The sequence below is a fragment of the Strongylocentrotus purpuratus genome, unplaced genomic scaffold (genome assembly GCF_000002235.5).
Source record: "Strongylocentrotus purpuratus isolate Spur 01 unplaced genomic scaffold, Spur_5.0 spur5_scaffold_15, whole genome shotgun sequence".
NCBI lineage: Eukaryota > Metazoa > Echinodermata > Echinoidea > Camarodonta > Strongylocentrotidae > Strongylocentrotus > Strongylocentrotus purpuratus.
This window is the reverse complement of record NW_022145600.1, coordinates 327,453-346,336: the sequence shown is the minus strand read 5'-3', so window position 1 is coordinate 346,336 and position 18,884 is coordinate 327,453. Positions and strand designations below refer to the sequence as shown.

At 35.1% G+C, this 18,884-nt stretch overlaps 2 protein-coding genes across 2 annotated transcripts in view; one reads left to right on the top strand and one right to left on the bottom strand.

Moving 5' to 3' along the window:
- Nucleotides 1–9,009: 9,009 nt before the first annotated feature.
- Nucleotides 9,010–15,532, bottom strand: LOC115923950. The gene is made up of 3 exons (XM_030985289.1): nucleotides 15,239–15,532; nucleotides 12,574–12,687; nucleotides 9,010–9,730 (listed from the first exon to the last, which is right to left on the bottom strand). Exons 1-3 carry the CDS (start codon nucleotides 15,360–15,362, stop codon nucleotides 9,477–9,479), a joined length of 492 nt encoding a protein of 163 aa, XP_030841149.1. The 5' UTR covers nucleotides 15,363–15,532; the 3' UTR covers nucleotides 9,010–9,476.
- A 245-nt stretch (nucleotides 15,533–15,777) lies between these two features.
- The window catches only part of LOC105437666 (TATA box-binding protein-associated factor RNA polymerase I subunit B-like), a 41,530-nt gene continuing 38,423 nt past the window's right edge, over nucleotides 15,778–18,884 (top strand). Inside the window, exons 1-3 of the mRNA XM_030985288.1 lie at nucleotides 15,778–15,956; nucleotides 17,419–17,536; nucleotides 18,263–18,384. Coding sequence (XP_030841148.1) covers nucleotides 15,864–15,956; nucleotides 17,419–17,536; nucleotides 18,263–18,384 — 333 coding nt within the window. The 5' untranslated portion in view covers nucleotides 15,778–15,863. The remainder of the gene's footprint in view (nucleotides 15,957–17,418; nucleotides 17,537–18,262; nucleotides 18,385–18,884) is intronic.

The following is an 18,884-nucleotide window of genomic DNA, read 5'->3' as shown; positions in this document are numbered from 1 at the left end:
TATATATATATATTTAGTTTTTAGCATATCATTTTATGTATGTGTCGGTGTGTGGTTTGTAAGTGTGTGTATACTTGTTAGAAGATTGTTGTTGTTGTTGTTGTTGTTGTTGTTGTTGTTGATGATGATGATGTGATGATGATGATGATGATGATGATGATGATGGGCTTCTTTAGTGTGTACAATTTATAATTATAGCATTCTGTACATAATGTAAGATATTCTGGTTTGAGTTTCCCTCCGATCAAAATATGTTCTAGGTGGTACACCTGATTCTTCTAAACCAGGCCTTCTCAACTGGCGGCGCGCGCGCCACTTGTGGCGCTTGCGGTCAGTCGGAGTGGCGCGGGGCTGTTCCAAACATTAATACAAAATAAATACAAATTAAATATTGAAAATTAAAGAAAGAAAAAATTTAAAAAATATATTTTAGAATTAAAAAAACTCAGCAAAATCAAAAAGTTGTAGTCGAAGTTGAGCCCAAAATATAAGTAAGCCATTGTGTTTTTTTGATTTTCACTTGATTTTGACATTTTCCGTGTTTATTGCACCAAAATAACCACATATAAATTAACTTCCAGTGTAGATTTTAGCCCGGAATTGTACTAATTATTTCAAATCAATATGAAAATATGATTGATGTTTTATGGAACAAAAAGGTGTTAAAAATGCCACACCTGGGCCTTAAATAAGCCCTAAAATCCACTAGCTTCCGGGGGCTTCACCCCATGAACCCCACCCAGTATCGGCTCGGTCGCTACGCTCCCTCGCAACACAGTCACCAAACAAACAGGTTGGCACTTCATCCTCAATACATTTTGGTTTTGGCACTTCTAATAAACTAGTTGAGAAGGCCTGTTCTAAACCATGCAAGGAAGGCTTTATATTTCCCCCACGTTCTCATGAAGTACAAATCCATTTACAAACTTTGTTCCCCTCTATGTGGAATATAGCGATAAGAATCTTAGTAAAGCTAAAAATACGAACAGAACTTGGACTTGGTTCAAACAGGACATGAAACATATTTGAGAGCATAACATGATCATTATCATTCCAAGGCTTAAAGGATCTTCACTTTCATCTCCTCAATGAGTAAAAAGAGATATCGAACACACTCACTACCATGCGATGTCTGCCCTTGACCGATCTCTTTGGTAATATGGTCAATATTAGTTGAGTCCACTTTTATATTTGCTTCCAAAGAGGGTCAAGTCTAGACTTAGCCCAGAGCAATGCATGACTACCCATCTAATCTGAATCAAAATCATGGTATCAGTCAGACATAGAGCAGCTAGAACAAGCATATCATGGCTCTTTTATTGTAAGTGTTTCCATAGGAGAGCAAAAGGTAATTAATGCCAAATAGTCCTATATTTTAAATTTTCTCCTCAAGCATCCTATAATAAAACGCATCCATACAAGAGAGAAATAGGAAGAGTCACATAGATAGCCTATTAGGATGAACCAACTTCCGGGTCCTGGTCCCGACAAAATCTGGATTCAACCCTCCTCTCGAAGCAAATTATAAGAAGTTCACAAAGAATCCAGTTCTGGGTTCTGGCCCCAACCAAGTCGTCCACAAAGAGTGAACCGGTATATAAAATTGAATGTGATACCGTGATATATGTATGTGTTCAAACTGAGTCCCAAATTAACCCTCCCTCTTCTACCCCTAATGTGAAAGAGGTATTAGAGAGCCAATGGAAACAATGGAATAAATGTGAAAAACATTTGTTTATTTTTGTTTTGTTTTTTCAACTCGAAACAATGGAAACATGATCTTATGCCCTACTTTTTCTATTATTTGACAATAATCCATTATAAATTTAATATTTTTTTTATTTTAGTAAAGATGAAGGAAATCACTCCTTTGCAGTCCCCTCAAGGGAGAATCGGACAATAGGTATAGATGTGGCAGCAATAGAGTAATTGTTCCTGTCAGCATGTGATTAAGATTAGGTCTGAGTGACTTCCTCCAAAGTAACACACTCATACATACTTATAAAGATCATATCCAAATCAGATTTGATCCAAACTCAGATTTGATACAAATTCAACCATTTCTTTTCTGTTAAAGGATCACAAGAGAATACAACAGGCCTTATATTACAAATCATTTCTTGGAGTTAGTTTCAGTCAGTCGGTTGGGTATAGATCTGTTTGATAAAGTTTATTTGTACAGCGCCAGAAAGTCAATGCTGAAGCAGTATCGGTATTGGGTGACTCCAATCAATATCAGAATACAGGATCTGAAAACATTTTTTATCCTACTGACCAAAACAAAGCAGATGATAATTGTTTGTGGGTATTGGATATTGATTTCTTAAAGGAATATTTATAGCCCGAAGTCACAACCATCAGAAGAGAGGTTTTTTTCTGCTAAGGTTAAATGAACAAGAATTAGCCGACTATTGGAGGGGACACAATTGCTCCCCCTCCATACTAATATAATTGATTATGTATCCCCTGGGGTGAAATTAAGCATTTGCCCCTCACCCCTGGGAATGATAGGTTGATGGTTAATCTACCTGACTATTGACCTCTGACAAGGGACATCCCTATTGCTCTACCTGAAGTCTGCTAAGAACCCAAAGGGTATCCATTCAGAATATCCTAAAACGTGGGGTTACAGCCTTTCTTGCACCAAACAGATCAATCTTACCACTTCAAGCTATTCCTAGGTCAGCAGGAAAACAAGATTGTGATAGTGGAGGTTATTTTACCTGACAGCTAAGACAGGAGAAAAGGAGAGGAAATGTAACCTTTGTAATTGTACTGGCACTCTGCATCATGTTCTTAATAATTGTGAAAGAATGCTCGACCGATATACCTGGCGCCACAACAACATACTACGCATCATGCTCAAACACATTAAAAACACTTCAAACAATTCCACCAAAGTATATGCAGACATAGAAGGAGAAAGCATCAATGGGGGCACCATACCACCAAACATAATACATACCCAACACAAACCAGACATCGACTAATCAATTAATCACAGGTAACTTCAAGACAAGTTTCATTAGAGATTCCTGATTCCATGCAGAGAGACAACCAGGCTCACAACATGTAGACAACTCACTCAGTGCAAACAATATCCATTCCTTCCTTAACAAGCCCCCAGACCTGGATCAGTTAGAGATGTGATAAAATCCAGTCCCACAGCATTAATATTCATCTATTCACAAAGGCTATGAGTATATCCACATGAAATAAAGTGTCCAAAGAACATTTAAGTCCTATGAGAATCTTGACAAACATTTATATGATTAATATACCGCTCATGAGGGAAGGGAAATCATGAGAAAGAAAACAACCTCCTAATGGTGCATTCAACAATATTCAACAATATTACAAAATCTTACATTTCAACATGATGACATACTAAATCTCTATTTTCAATTTTTACAAAAACTTATATTATCTAAATATATATTTCAATACTTTCCTTATAAAAAATCCTTACATGATGATACGTGTATAAAGAAAGAGAAAGCGAGAAATCAAAAAACGTTTTGTCATCTTTCCTGGAGAAGGAATGACATCAATAACCTGACCTGTCCTTGTTATATTTCATCCAACTTATGACGAGGAAGGGTTCACTTCTTTTAAGGCTGATTAATTTGTTATTCGTGATATTCTTGTCTGCACTGACATTATAAAATATAAAGGGAATTATATATTCAGCTGTAAAAAAAAAACCCTGATTCTTCAAGAATTACGATTTGTACCAAATTTAGCAAACTCCAGTATCAACAAGATGTTATGTATTACTATCTGATTTGTACGGAGTAACAAAGATTACATTAAAAAAGTTTTAATGTACAAAACACAATCATTTGACTTCAATCTAATAACATCATTGCCTAGCTTCATGAACAGTCTGATGCCTCACAAATTACACATCCCTAGATATAATTCAACCTTACTTTCAAGAATATATGAGTAGAATTCAAGAAATGGATGGACGATATCTTATTTTGAATTACCTCTCTGCTGATTTTATGGCCATTATCATCATAATGTGCATACTGTCTGTTTGGAGGAAGAAGGGTGTTAAGTTTGTGTTAAACTAAATAACATAATGCCCTTCTGATCCTTAACAGATGATAATGTCTATAACTATTTTACACATAGTAGGCCTATTTCTGGGGTTATCTGATTCATGTGCACCATCTTCACTCGCTAAGGATATGGTCATCAAAAAGATATACAGTATGGCAACAAAAACAAAATTGGCATTAACTTTCACAATGGCTTTCATCATCCTAGACCTTGCCCCATGTTTCTCTTGGGTACATCCAGACTTTCCTCAAGTAAGTAAAGTGTTCAAATCACTCAAATATATGACATCTTCATCTACCTATCAAAATTAAATACTCACCACTGGAAAGATACCACAAAGAATCCTGATTAGCATGAACGAGAGCCATTAAACACAATTAAATCCCATATTGATCATCATACATCGTAGCGTGTTGAAGTGTCTCATGGAAGTCATTATAAATTGCTTTCCATAATTGTACGATTAGCCGTGTTGTGAAACACCTCGTAGTGATTAAACACAATGACTGCACATATGTTTCCACGCCATCTAAACAAATTTGTTTCCATCCAAAAATGAATTGTATTTATGGCTGGTCATTTATATCTCTTCGCAGGAAAGAGACAATTAATTTAATGAATTACTTAATGACCTATCAACCTATTCATTGTAAGAGGTAATGCCAGCTACTGAAAGAGAACAGGAACAATAGGCTTTCATGAATGTATTTATGTGTTGCTGCCAAAATGGAAACAATTGTTATTCAGGTTTAATAGGAGCATTATGCAAGCAGTACGATGTGGTAGGCATCATTTCTATACAAAATATACTAGTTCACCTGAAACAATTGGCTGCGATTTTCACTGATAAAAGTACTTATCACAAATCACATTGAGAAAACTTCCAAGCTTTCCAACTGGTACTTCCCCCTCTCAACAAGATAAGAGCATGGCTAAAGAAACAAATATGAACCTGATGTCATGATGGACTAGAGGTCTTACGTATTTATTAGGCAATTCATTTGTATATGAATTCATATATCATTTCCCTATTCAAGATGATGTCTCTTCAATGTTTCTTCAATGTCTCTTCAATGTCTCTTCAATGTCTCTTGAGAGAGCACAATAAAATAACCTGATTTAGATGAAAACATCACTTGAATCCAATATCTTGGGATATCATATGTTTCCAAAGAACCAAAGAATCTGATTCTGATGTAGAACTTGGTTAGTCTGGTAGAACACCCATCATTCCCCCTTTAACGGATACATTACGGAACCCTCCATCTAACACTTACCGGTACTGATCCTATGTTTGGGATTATTAGAAGACCCTGGGGAGCTAATCTCTATAATCTGCACTACATTAACATGGCGTCAATGTTAATGTTATATTGAAACAGGTGAATTGGTTAACCCACTGTATGCTAGACAACTAGGGTATAGAATCCATAGAAAACGCATGCTTTGCTAAACTCAAAAGGTATTCAAACAGAATAAATCATATTATTCTCACCTCAGAACAAAAACAGAAATGACTGGACTCTCATAACTTGTGAAAGAATTTAATCTCCCCTAATACCATCTATGAAATCAGCAAACTGATAAACAAATTTCCAGATTCTGACTTAACCTGTATGCATAATAACGCACTTGCAAACATTAATTATTTGTATAATTAACCCATGATATATTAATAATGATGAGATACAGGATACAATAGATGATGTAATATGCTGAGAAGTCTTGAAGCTAGGTGTGAAGTAAGATGATATGTCAGTGTCATGACCTTACCAGAGTAATGTGATTAGTCTACAGGAAACCAATATGACAGGAGTGACAATTATCCAATCAGTTACCGCCATAATGCATACACACAAAATTATTAACCTCTAATTATTTACATATTCCACTCTCTCTTTCTCTCTCTCTCTCTCTCCCTCTCACTCTCTCTCTTTCCCAGCCTGCCTCCCTGCTTCCCACCCTGCCTCCCTCCCTCCCTCTCTCCCTCCCTCCGTCCCCTCTCTCTGTCTCTATCTTTTTTCTCTCTCTTTCTCTCTCTTTCTCTCGCTCTCTCCCGATAATTACAATTAGTCAATGGACCCCAGACATATTTCAAACATTTACAGGAGTCCATTCCTTTCATTACTATTTAAACAGACCTCCAATATGTCCCTCCAGACAAGAATGTTTGTGAGAAACCCTGTCAAACTACTTATGTAAAGAACCTGTTCTCTACTCCAATATCTTTCACAAGCAACCTTTCACATGCAGCATTGCTACAACAAATCCTATACTTCCTTGAGATATAAATGGTATTAACTTGATCACTTCCATATGAGCTAAAGTGCTACTAAGCTTAAAGCATTCAACTGATGACAGCCTTTTCATAAGTTACATATTGGAAGCTCCAATGTCAATCCCCTCTCTCAAAATAAATTCCACACAAAAACAAAAACAAAAATCATTTCTCAAAAAATATATAATTCTCCTCTTTCATAATACCTTTCTTCTCTGTAGATATACATACTTTCAAAACCTCTTTCAAACCTCTATCAATATCTGACTTCTAAAGGCAAACTGTGATAGTAGTGTATGGGTCTGGAAGAACTTAAAATGATATCTATTGCAATAGAAACCAGAAGTTTGTACAGAATCACAGAGGATTTGACTGGCATAGATCTCCCTATCCTCCTCATGCAACTTTACAATGGGAGGGGATCATCAATCCCAGCTGTTCTTGGCAGTTTTCCCTTGGCAATGTATATTGGCATTATTAAATCATAATTCATAGTTTCATAGGAAATCAAGCACAATCACACAAAAGTGAACAGTCTATAAAATTGTATGTAAATTCATAAAACATTTGTAAAGTGGGGAGATTGAATCTGTTTTCCTGTAGTGTGAGAAAACGGATATTTGCTACAGCAGAATCGGGAAGATAAACAGCTCAGCACGTGAGCTAGTACAGAATGGCGAGCCATTTTTTTTTATTCAGAATGATTTCAATGTAAGTACATAAGATTGTGAATGTAGGATTAATATGTTATGATCACATTAAAAGGCCTATATAGTTGAATTTGTGGAGCCCTTTTTCCTGAGGTTGCATATCACGCAATTAATACCCCCAGAAATGTTTCATCTAATGTGGATTAATGTCTTGTCAAAGAACATAAGTGTAATAGCAGGGATTTGTATTATTGTATTAGAATTTAAAAATAGATTGTAATTGTAATTCTCAAAGTCAATGTTTCAAAGACAATCACAAAAGAGCTCCCCCAACACATCCACACAAACACACACACACACAATGAAAACCTTTTCCCTTCTCTGCCACTAGGATTGACAATATTGATCCTAAAGAAATTTTCAAGAGTGAGAAATCTTAAATCTTTGTTTGATTTCTATATTTCGCTATTTTTCATTTTAAGTTCTAACACACACAAAAAGAATGGTAGAATGTTCAGCAAAACATTGATAATCTCGGCAGGTTTTGCCATCTTTGACACAAAGGACAAAATGAAAAAGAAAAGTATTCTATAATATCCAAAGTTCAAAACATCCTCTAAATCACTTCACATAGCATTAAAAGTTAATGTCAATATTCCAATAAAAATACCGTATTCATTTAATACTGAGACAATTTCCAAGACTGTGTCAAACCTGAAAGTAATGATACAGATGAAGAATAACATCCAACCCATCAAAAGAGGGAGCTATTACCTCACGCTGTCTATACAACATTAGACAAATACATGTACATGTACAATACTACTTTTCTACCTTGAACAGCCTAATAATAACTTGCTCATCAGACAATATGACCAATAACAGGACACTGCAATGTCAACTAAACAATGCATTTTTTTGATGAACATTTGAATCACTAATTGGGAATTGGGTCATGCAGGAAGGAAACCATGCCTTTAAAATATATTCTGAGTAAACATATCAGCATTAATTCTGCACTATCATTCGTCGTATTTATTAGGTATTTTCTACTGCAGCCTTGGATTTAATGAGCAAGTTTGAATACTTTAAAACAATTTTTGATCAAAGTCCAATATTTATTATCAGAGGTATTGTAAAAGTTCTGTGATACAGTCATTTATAATAATACGTGCACACATTCAAAAAGTACGTACATGTATTGACAACGATATCGTCTACATGTTAGAAGCCAAAAGAGCATTAGCTCATACACTTTAAGTCTTTATCACAGAGTTAGCAGACAATACAGGTAGATCTAATGCACATATTTATCCTCTACACACATACCCTCACCTTGTGTGTACACCCTCACACACATATACACTCCTCTACTGCAACAAGATTAGCTTTAAAACATGACATTACTGAAACATAAGAATGTTGATAAAGGCTTTAAAAAACAGATTCCTAAATATGTGGCTCCCATTCAAGTGTGGATTACTCTAATCAGATCAATTTACTCAAAGATCAAAGTTCTGAAATCTAGTATACTTGCCTAAAGATAAAACAATGGGACAATTAACAGTCATAATAAACTATGCCACTATGTAATATCATATTATTTTCCAATGATAATATTTCTTTTCTTCCGAAGTATTTCAGAATTGTTTTGATTTCACCAGAAAAAAAAAACAGGAACTTGAAAGTAATGATATCAGTAGTGAAAAGGGAAACAAAAGTGCTTACTTAATACCTGAATATTGATGAACTCATTATTCTGAATAAGTTGTGTGGTATTTCCCTGTTCTATTTTCCATTTCCAATAACTTCCTTTCATATCTCTTTTCTAAGACTTTGATGTTATCTTTTTTCATGAATAGAAACCAAATGCTACTTCCTTGTATGAGAGTTTATATTCACAGTTAAAGACAAAGGTGAGTTCTGGTCGTTTAAAATTGTTTGACACATAACATTTATTTGTAATCTTGAACATTCAGTGTAAGTTTCGTTAGATTCTGTGAGAATTCATTTAATTTTTTTACCAGAACTCAAGTTTATCTTTAACATCCAGATGTCAAAGCTATATACTACATAATTTGTTCAATCTGAACTTGTTCTTGAGAAATTCCAACAACACATATTAATTTGACAATATAAAAAATGAAGAATTAAATGGATATGACAAAAAAAAACCTGAAAATGTGAAATCTTAAAAGATCATGCTGCTCACAAGGTTGTGCCAATTATATAATGTAACTGTATAGACTCTGTTTTTAATATTTCCCCTATATTTCATTTTATGGAATGGAATTATGCTATGTCAAGGAAAAACAAACTGCAACAGAAATCTGGTTCAAAGCCTGCCCAACATGAAGCCAATTATGTGTGTAACCAATTTTGAACAATTATTGTTATGCCCATGCAACTTGGTAATGTTTTACTCAATCAAAACACAACTGAATAAGTGAGGGAAAAACATGAAAGTAGGGCATATCAATTCACAAAGGTAGCCATGCAGACACATAATAACCCTCATTTACCAAACTTTTATTTTTGTGTAAAATAATGACAACAAATTTATTTCTCATTCTGAAAGTTGATGAAATTAGAGATATATGTGTCCTCAGAAAGACAGAACCAAATTGAATGAATCCTACCTTTGAGGCAATCTTCTCTGCTTCTTCTCTGCATTGCTGCTCAATATCCAACTTGGTCTGTACATCTTCATACTCTTGCACGACCTGACCAGATGCTACATTGTAGGTAGTAAATAAGGTGAATAAATAAACAATAAACATGAAACAAGAAAGTAAACAAAACAATAAACATAAAGCAAGAAATTAAATACAACACTAAACATGACGCAAGAAAGTAAACAAGACTAATAAGAACTTGGGTCTGCATTAATTTTTGCGCAATATGTAATTCTGTCTGTGTGTACATAATTCTGCACCTCTTTACTTGATACTAAGCAGTTAATAAGATAGTCCGCAAGACAAGATAATAAAAACAATAGCGATAATAATGATGATGCTGCAGCCTTACAGGTAATGACAATAGTAAATATATTCTGTTTTATTTAAAATGCATATTCATAGTGTCTTTATATGATTCCAAAGTGCTCTGGTTTTACATCTAGCTCCTTTTTATTTTTTAGTATACTGCGATTGCATCCAAATCATAAAGAGTGAAACGACTGCATCATACAATTTTTGGAGACTGGTCCTTATTCAGAAAAAAGGGGGTTTCCCTTGAATCCGACAACTGACAATGTTTACTGTCTATCCCAGCATGAGAACCAATCAAGGATACAGAGTATGGAGAATGCTTGTACTAGATCAATATGACCTGGTCCACAGAACTATAGCTGTGCAAACACCTGTGCAACAATGGTTTCTTATCTAAGTGCTGTGTTTCGGTGGTAGAATGGGGAGGGTGAAGGATGGCACAAATGATATGTATATCTACTCCTACACAAGCATTGAAATATCTTTAAATGTGCATAGGTCATTTTTGTTCGTGTGCCTCCTTAGATACATTTTTGGACTAAAAGTATGACAGCCATTCATTATTTGCTAGTCAGACATTTTGTTTACTTGTGCTTTCGCTCCCCCCCCCCCCAAGTATCTTGGATCTGCCAGTGCCAGGATGTATCTAAAAAAGTTCACTTTTTGTTTGTCTTTGTCTTATCATTATATATTATCTCTAATGATCAATAAATAAGAATGATTATAATCTTCAATAAAGTATGTTACTAGAAGTATAAATACTTAAAAGGGAATTACAGAATTCAGTTATCAACTGGTTGTTTAATCATCTGAAGACACTGCACTGCTAAAGCCAGGGTAATTATGCTGCATTATTGTAGAGCGCTTAGAGACTTCTGATAAAGTAAGTGTTAGGCGCTATATAAGCAAATATAATTGTTAATAGGGGACTTTCCCCTTCAAAATAAAAACAAATCAGATCACTAAGAAAAATGCAAATTCCCAGCTGCAAAGATGTCTAATTCTACCCATTATTCCTGGGGGTCAACAAAACCTTGTACATAAAAGAAGATAAGCGTAAAAATGCCATAGATAAACCATCGGAAATACCAAAGGAGGTTTGGTGAACGATGTATGCAATGGGTTGAGTATATGCCTGGCTTTTTCATATAATTCCTTTGTCTATTTTGCTTTGTGTTAGATTCCAAAGCATCCCTTATGGGAAGTACTTGTAAAAGTGATATCATTTCCGTCAAGTTTTTATAAAGGGCATCCTTTCATTTGCCTTTAAAAAAAACACTTAATGAATAAGTGCTACCATGGAAACCATGCTAATTAAAGAACCAGGATATAGATAAAAATTAAAGATTGTAACATTATCTTTGGCATAGAATACCAAAATGAAAGTACTTAACTTGACAATGAAAACAATAGAAGATAACCAAATCTTTGGTAACTTCTTCATTCACGTTCATTATATGGACATAGAACAAAGCACATTCTCTTCTTAATACCTTATCTTAACAAATCATCCTTGTATCCAGTTTAAGGATAGATGCTGAACATACATGTATTCATTTAAAATTGCATAGTGTAAAACTTTGAAATTGTAGATCAAGAAAATGCTAATATAGGTAATTGTATTTCACAACTTTGTCTGGGTTATTATTGTGATGACATGTAATAAAGTACTTTTCTATCATGACTGTTTTCACTTCATTATGATCGACAGGTAACTAGCATGTGATTATTTGATGTGGATTACTGAGGTCTGCACATCTCTTTTATATCTCTTTCGTTTCCTTACTGGAGAATTCAACCATGCACTACCATTAATTGAGCATATAATACTACTATACTAGTAATAATAGTTTGTTAACCCATGAGGCCTCATCAGTATCAATGCTGTTCTTCCTGAGGGTCCTGCAATCATTATGTGATTGGAAATTATGCCATCTCTCCTTCTCTATCTCTCCCCTTTCCCTTTGGACCCTTACCAACTCTCCCTATATTTCTCTTTTTTATCAGTCCTTCGAGCTTGAGCTCTCTTTTCCTTTCTCTTTCTGCTCGTATTTCGATTGTGATGCTGCTCCTATTCTACTTTCATATTCACATCTATATTCATACCTGAATTTATTCATGATGTGTTTCAGAATTGTATTTAAAATTCTTGCTATGTATAAGTCATATAACTGTCTTGTCATGTTTTGTGCTGGAAGCCAGAGGACCGTATTTGCTTGTAGACTTTTTCTTATATAGTCTTGACGCCCTTCTGGCTTTCAGCACACGACACCATGTTTTTGTCTTATGTTTTATGTATTACATTTTATACCAATGGAAAACAAATTTCTGTATTATATTATGGACAATAAAATCTTGAATCTTGAATCTTGAATCTTGAATTACCCCACCAATTGCCAGGTTCCCATCACACCTGGGTGGAGAGTGGCAAATGTGGATTAATGTTTCGCCAAAAAAACATTAATGTTTGGCTGGGATTCAAACCCTCAATCCTTCAATTGTGAGTCAAGTGAATGAACCAGATCACATGCAGCACCACATATTTGCAAATTTTTGTTAAAGAAAACAGAATTGATGAATGACATACCTGATTCAAGTTTGGATAAGATATCTTTGGTTTCTTCAAGTTCTTGTACTAGTTGCAGTGTCTGTATTTCCTTCTGACTGTATTGCCTTTGAAGTTCTTGATGTTCTTTAATGGCTGTAAAAGAACACACAAAGATGAACTTATTAAAGATTCGTTGTTTAGCAAAAACAAGAAAAGGATGTTAAACACGTCACAGGAATATATTTCTTTGCGGAAATAGAAAAAGATAGAGAATTATAATCAATACTGAGAACAAACAGGATTTTTTTTTTTATAGCGTAAGAGTTCATAACATACATGTATTAACTTAGTTTATGTATTTTATTATGAAAAAGACATAATAAAAGCCATTAAGAACTAATAACTTCCCACGCCTAAAGATATTTCTTTCATACTGTAATTACTCATTCTTTTTTATATGAAGGTGAAAGTATTCATATGTGATTTAAGAAGATTGGGTATTCTTTGCTAGTGCTCAGTTATATGAGGTGTTTCTGTTTCAAAACAAAACTCTCTCTCTTTCTCTTCGTAGCTCTGTAATAAAAATGTCATTAAATAACTTTTATGAGACCAATTTGCATGTACATTTACCATGAGAAACCAAAATGAATTCTAATCTTTAAAAGACATGCTCTGCGGAGTACACAAAGAATCCAAACCTGTCATCATATCAAAACAGACTGATAGTAGTCAAATGAATATAAAAAACACAAAAAACAGAATGATTAATTCAAATTGCATATAAATATTATGAAGACTCATATGCAAGTGAAGGATTCATGATATGTGAATTAATGGCAACACTGAAAGGGGATTCATCCAACATCACCCTTACACCAAACAAAGAGATAATCAACATGTTCCCTGTACTCTCTGTATGAGCTAGGTCAAAACATTCAAAAGTATGGTAGTCATACCACATTTGAATACCCGGTATCATGTTCTATTTTAAAAATACACACCCTCAACGCAAGAGTCTTCAGTAAATATGAAACCTGTGAAATCTGATGATTGGTCTTGATTGGTCAGCAAATTTGAAATTCCAAATACGTCTTTTGTCTTTTGGACTGACATCCCTCCCCCCCCCCCCCCCCCCAACCCGCGCCCCCATTAAAAATGGTCTTGTGATGCCCTCACTTTGACTGTAGACCCTCTACATATGAATATGTCATGAACTAAAGTTTCTGAGTAAACAAGGGTGCTGATGTAATACAGGCAAACATAACACCCTGAACTATGAAAGCAAGGGCAGTTAGTAGTTTGTTTACCCTTCTATTGGACAACGCAATCTCAATAACAAAAATGGGTATTCAATCTTTTTATCACTTGATATTTCAGGAAGTTTGGTTTAAAATGTCAGATAGATTTCATTCCCCATTGTTTGATGGGTGTAGGTAGATGAGCACACTGAAAACATGAAAGCTTCCTGATGTACAGTAGATGACAAAGTTTGTATTATTCTCAACAAGATAAATTCAAGTAGGATATGAGCCTGCAATGGGGACAATTTTGCACTGGTTTACAAAAGATATGTCTGATAGAACTGGATATATTCAAAATCATGTCAGTCCTCATCCTACACGTATATTAATTCAACCTTGTGTTATTCTGTAAAAGAAATTATAATAAATATTTCTTCTTTCAAAATCACCTCTATTGTAAAAAGCAAAGTGAAATACGTAATAAGTAGAGATTACATGTTTAATGAAGAATGCACTAAACTATAACTACAGTGTATAGAATGAGAAACATTATATAATGATCATAAAAAATACACAAAAATGTATTGTTACACAAATTGGAACATACTGATAGTAAGCTTGGTTGAGATCAACATTTCCATCCTTTCAAGTTTAATTAACTTTTACAATTTTGGACATTAAAATTATAAACCATTCCTTAGTATCTGAAATATCTGTTTCACAATGTTCTTCTCTTGAGTAATAAATAATAATGATTTAAAACAACCTTCTATTGATAGATCAAAGTTTGTGAATGATGCTCATTGACAGGTAGACTAGACTGAAAACATCAGTCTTAAATATTGCCGGTTGTTCCGCTGAGAGCCTGAGACTACATCTGGCTCCACTCAGCGCCTTTTTTATTTTTGACAAATGTCATTATCCTCAAACTAGATGGTATATTTCTGTTTATGACTAGACATATGCTATACCATATGCCTACTAGCTCAATGATCATTTTGCATACATGTAAATAACAGACAGAAAATACATGTACAATTGCAAACTAATTAATGCTATGGATTTATTTGATGAGCATGTAAGTCAACAGGCAGAATTTGACTGACAGGTGGATAGCAGAGGCAGAGTGAAGTATAAAACCATTCAAATATCTGACAATCTGAGCAAGGCAATTAATTGATGAACGAAATAAACAAATCAAAACATATCAACACATCGGCACTATACTTTTCCAATAGATGAACATTGAACCAAAACACATATTGTTGTAATTCAGAAATCAAAATGAGAAGTAGAATGTAAAACACGCAGGTGCAAAACTAGGCCAGCTCGCATGATCATACGCGGAAGCTGGAGACACCAATCGGGGAACCACCGGTAGCGCGCTGGTAGCACAGCATGCCTGTCCAGTCCAACTCCACAAATCTTCATAATTAAAATGCAAAATACAACATTAGTATTACCTTTCTTCGCCACTTCTTTGATCTCTTTCACGTCTTTAGCAGAATGAGTAGGGCTTCCTTCCTTTAAAGATTGTTTCCGAGCTGGTGGAGATGGTTTTATCGACGACATAGTTGCTGACAGCATCGATCAAATGAGGAAGTTCATCTAATTAATCCTCGCCCAACATGTCTATATACCAGTTGTATACACCCCTTCCACTGAACTATAAGTATATCAGCGATCAACGTAAACAAATGCAAACTTGCGGAACTTTGTAAAGTCTAGCTTTCGAAGGTCAGCAGACCATCCAAACTCTAGAGACTAGTTCATTTTATTTTAGGGGTAATGGGTTAGTTCTCATAATTTATTCTTGTATATGAAATAAATTAAAAGACTTAAATTAAATATGTTATCTTTTTTATTTGGTTTTATAAACATATAAATAATTTAATAATAAATTTTTGATAAAAACACGTTTAATATTTTTTTTAATTATTTCTGACCTACACTCCGCGAATAATAAGCCTTCCTTCATATACTTCCGTACAGCAATGCAATGCGATTAATTCACAGCTGATGAAAGGGATGCCAATGCGGTACGCATGGTGGTAACTTGACATTGTGGCCGTGGGAATCTTCATAAACATGGAGTCTTTCTGTCAAAATTGTCAGGAAACTGTCCACTTTTCTGAAATCGATGGGCTGTTTTACTGTAATGCGTGTGACTGTCAGTCTGAGGTAACTTGATAAACTTACATTATTGGTTACATAGCCGGGTTGGGGGAGCTCGAGAGATAATCGAGCCATGTGAGACGGTACGGTAATTCCGCCCCGTAGCTCGCGGGGTGGTACGGGGCCACGATCCGTGTGTGTGTGCACCATCGCTATTCTCTCTCGATTCTCCAGACGAGGTCACTGGTAGTGGTTGTAATGCAAAATGATGATGTCTTGATGATGTGCAGTATGTGTATGTGGCAGTATAAATATAATTGTGTGTATGTCTAGCCTCTAGGCCTCTTTCTATGCATTTACCCATTCAAGCATGTGTGCCTGTAATTCCCAAGATCCTTTTGATTATGCGACCTTCCTAAACCATTGGTCCGAGAATGAGGATCATCCTCATAAACGCAGACAAAATGCGTCCTCATAAACAAGGATCATCTGCATTTTCGCTGGCGTTTTTTTTTCATCGGCCCTCTGCGGGTTTTGGGTTGCCGAACCGCCCGCTGGCAATGCCAAATTTGGATTCTCCAGGGGAAAATAACCCTAGTTGACTGTCTACTTTTATGGGTTGTCCGTCTTCCCAAGGATTTATTGCTCATAATGTGAAGGTCTGTGTACAAAGTCAATGTACAATGCATCAAGAAAATCATACCGGAATCTGTTTTTTGCATCGCCAATGTGCCGATCAAAAATATGGAACATCTGCTTTTTTGCAGACGATCCTTGTTTTTGAGGACGCATTGGTCCGCATTTACAAAGACAATCTTCGGTTATGAAGACGATCCTTATTCTCAGACCAGCGCCCCTACTGATATACCAGTAGATTCTGATAATGATGGACGATTAACAACAACAATTTAGAGTAGATCTAGACCCTATAGTATAAATAATTAATGATAAACTAGTTCAATGACATTTTACTCTCAATGACTTATCTGCTAATGAGTGACTCTGACAAGCACAAAGTCGAGGATTACAATATTTTACATCAAATTTTGATTGGTGTACTCTTGACTTATGGTTTTGTTTTGTGAAAATATGTCTTGTCTTCAATTTTAAACAATCAAATGGCCTGTTCATACTTGAGGAAATTTATACAAAACTTTTACAAAGAAACCAGTATAGCAACAGGAGTGTGCATACAGACTACAAATGTATAAAGAAAATTCTTTTGAGGTCAATTGAGATGACAGCTAGCCACTCATCACTCAGTGCATGCTCGAGATAAGACCTGCCAAGTTACATGTAAAGATCATATTTGAGAGACCAGTGGTGAGAGCAACCAGTTGCATATGAATGGCCTGCCATAGTTTTAGTCCAACTTAAGTTGATCTTATTCTCAGTCTTTGTGAAACATCCCCCGGGTATTACCTACACTTCATATTTTGACCACCAGAAAATGAAGATATTCATAAAGGACAGAGAAATTCAAATGATGCTTTAATTTAGTTTTTTTTTTTTGTTCTCATTTTATCAGACCCTGCAAGTGATGGAGTATTCTCATTTTGATAGTCAACCAAGTCAGTCGTCAAGTATGAGATCAAAAGTCATCAAAATATCATCAACTTCGAAAAAACAGACCCCTATTGACAAAGGTGAGATCAGTTGAAAATCTGTGTTCGTTTGTTCTTCTTGTGGATTTTTGTATATTTTATCAATCCTGTACGTAAGCTTTTATATCCGAGACTAATCTATGTTTCTGATTTTCAGGTGACTGCTAGTTCGGGATCTTCAGAGTATGATCCATTCTTAAATGAGCTACATCTATTAATATGCTACCCATATAAAGCAGTTACCAATAAGAATGCTTTGTAAAAACTATTCAAAACTAAAACTAAAACTAAGAAAAGTGTTTAAATTTAGAATGTGATTTATAAGGCAGTACAGATTAGCTAACCATTAATACATGCTTATGCTGTCTTACAACATAACTGGAACCATTGACCACTCCCTTTCAGTTTCACATGAAATACATTGTAGATGTGATTGATAAGTTGTTGTTACTATAGTAACATATCTTTATTCAAAAGAATCTGATGGATTTATGGGTTAGGACGTTTAGCTCACATCAATAAAAAGTTGTTAACGCCTGAGCATTCCAAACATTCAAGTTTGTATCTTTTTATCTATCTCTTTATATTTCCAATTGTATTTCAAATCCAACTTTCAGTTTGTTTGCATAAAGGAAATAATGATAATAATATAAATGATTATGTAAATTATTGTCTGCCTGACCAAACTCAAGTCTCATATTTCCTTAAATGCACTCTTAACATGTTTATCCTGATTAAGTCCGTGTCCTTGTCTCCTCTTCCTTGTAGATGAGACACCTGAGCAACCAAGAGAAGAAGATGACATTGTGTGGTTTGCTGAGGCCTTCCAGATAATCCTCAAGAAGCAAGTCGATGCCCTTATCAACATGGGAGTTACAGACAGACTCAAGGTGGGCAATAAGTAGGACATTGGTATTATGTATATGTATAGACAGAGTATCTATAGGCATTGTAAAATATGGGAGGTGGAGATATAATTAGGAAATTGGTATGACGTATAGACTGAGTGCAGTGTGTAGGTAATACAAGACCTTAGGTGAGCAATACATGTATATGAACAAGGAAGTTAAAGATAGGCTGAAGGCGAGTAATAAATGGATCATTGGCAATACGTTTAGACTCACTGAGTGTAGGCAGTAAAAGAGTAAAGGTGGGCAATATATGGAACATGGGGCTGCTCCAACCTTCATTTTCCAGTGATTGCATCAGACTTTATTTTGTAGCAGATTCTTTTAAAGTGTTCAGGTTAGGCTAGCAGTTGGGTTTAAGTTAGAGTTGAGATAAGTTAAGATTCTTGTTTAGTGTTCAGGTTAGGCTAGCAGTTGGGTTTAAGTTAGAGTTGAGGTAAGTTAAGATTCTTGTTTAGTGTTCAGGTTAGGCTAGCAGTTGG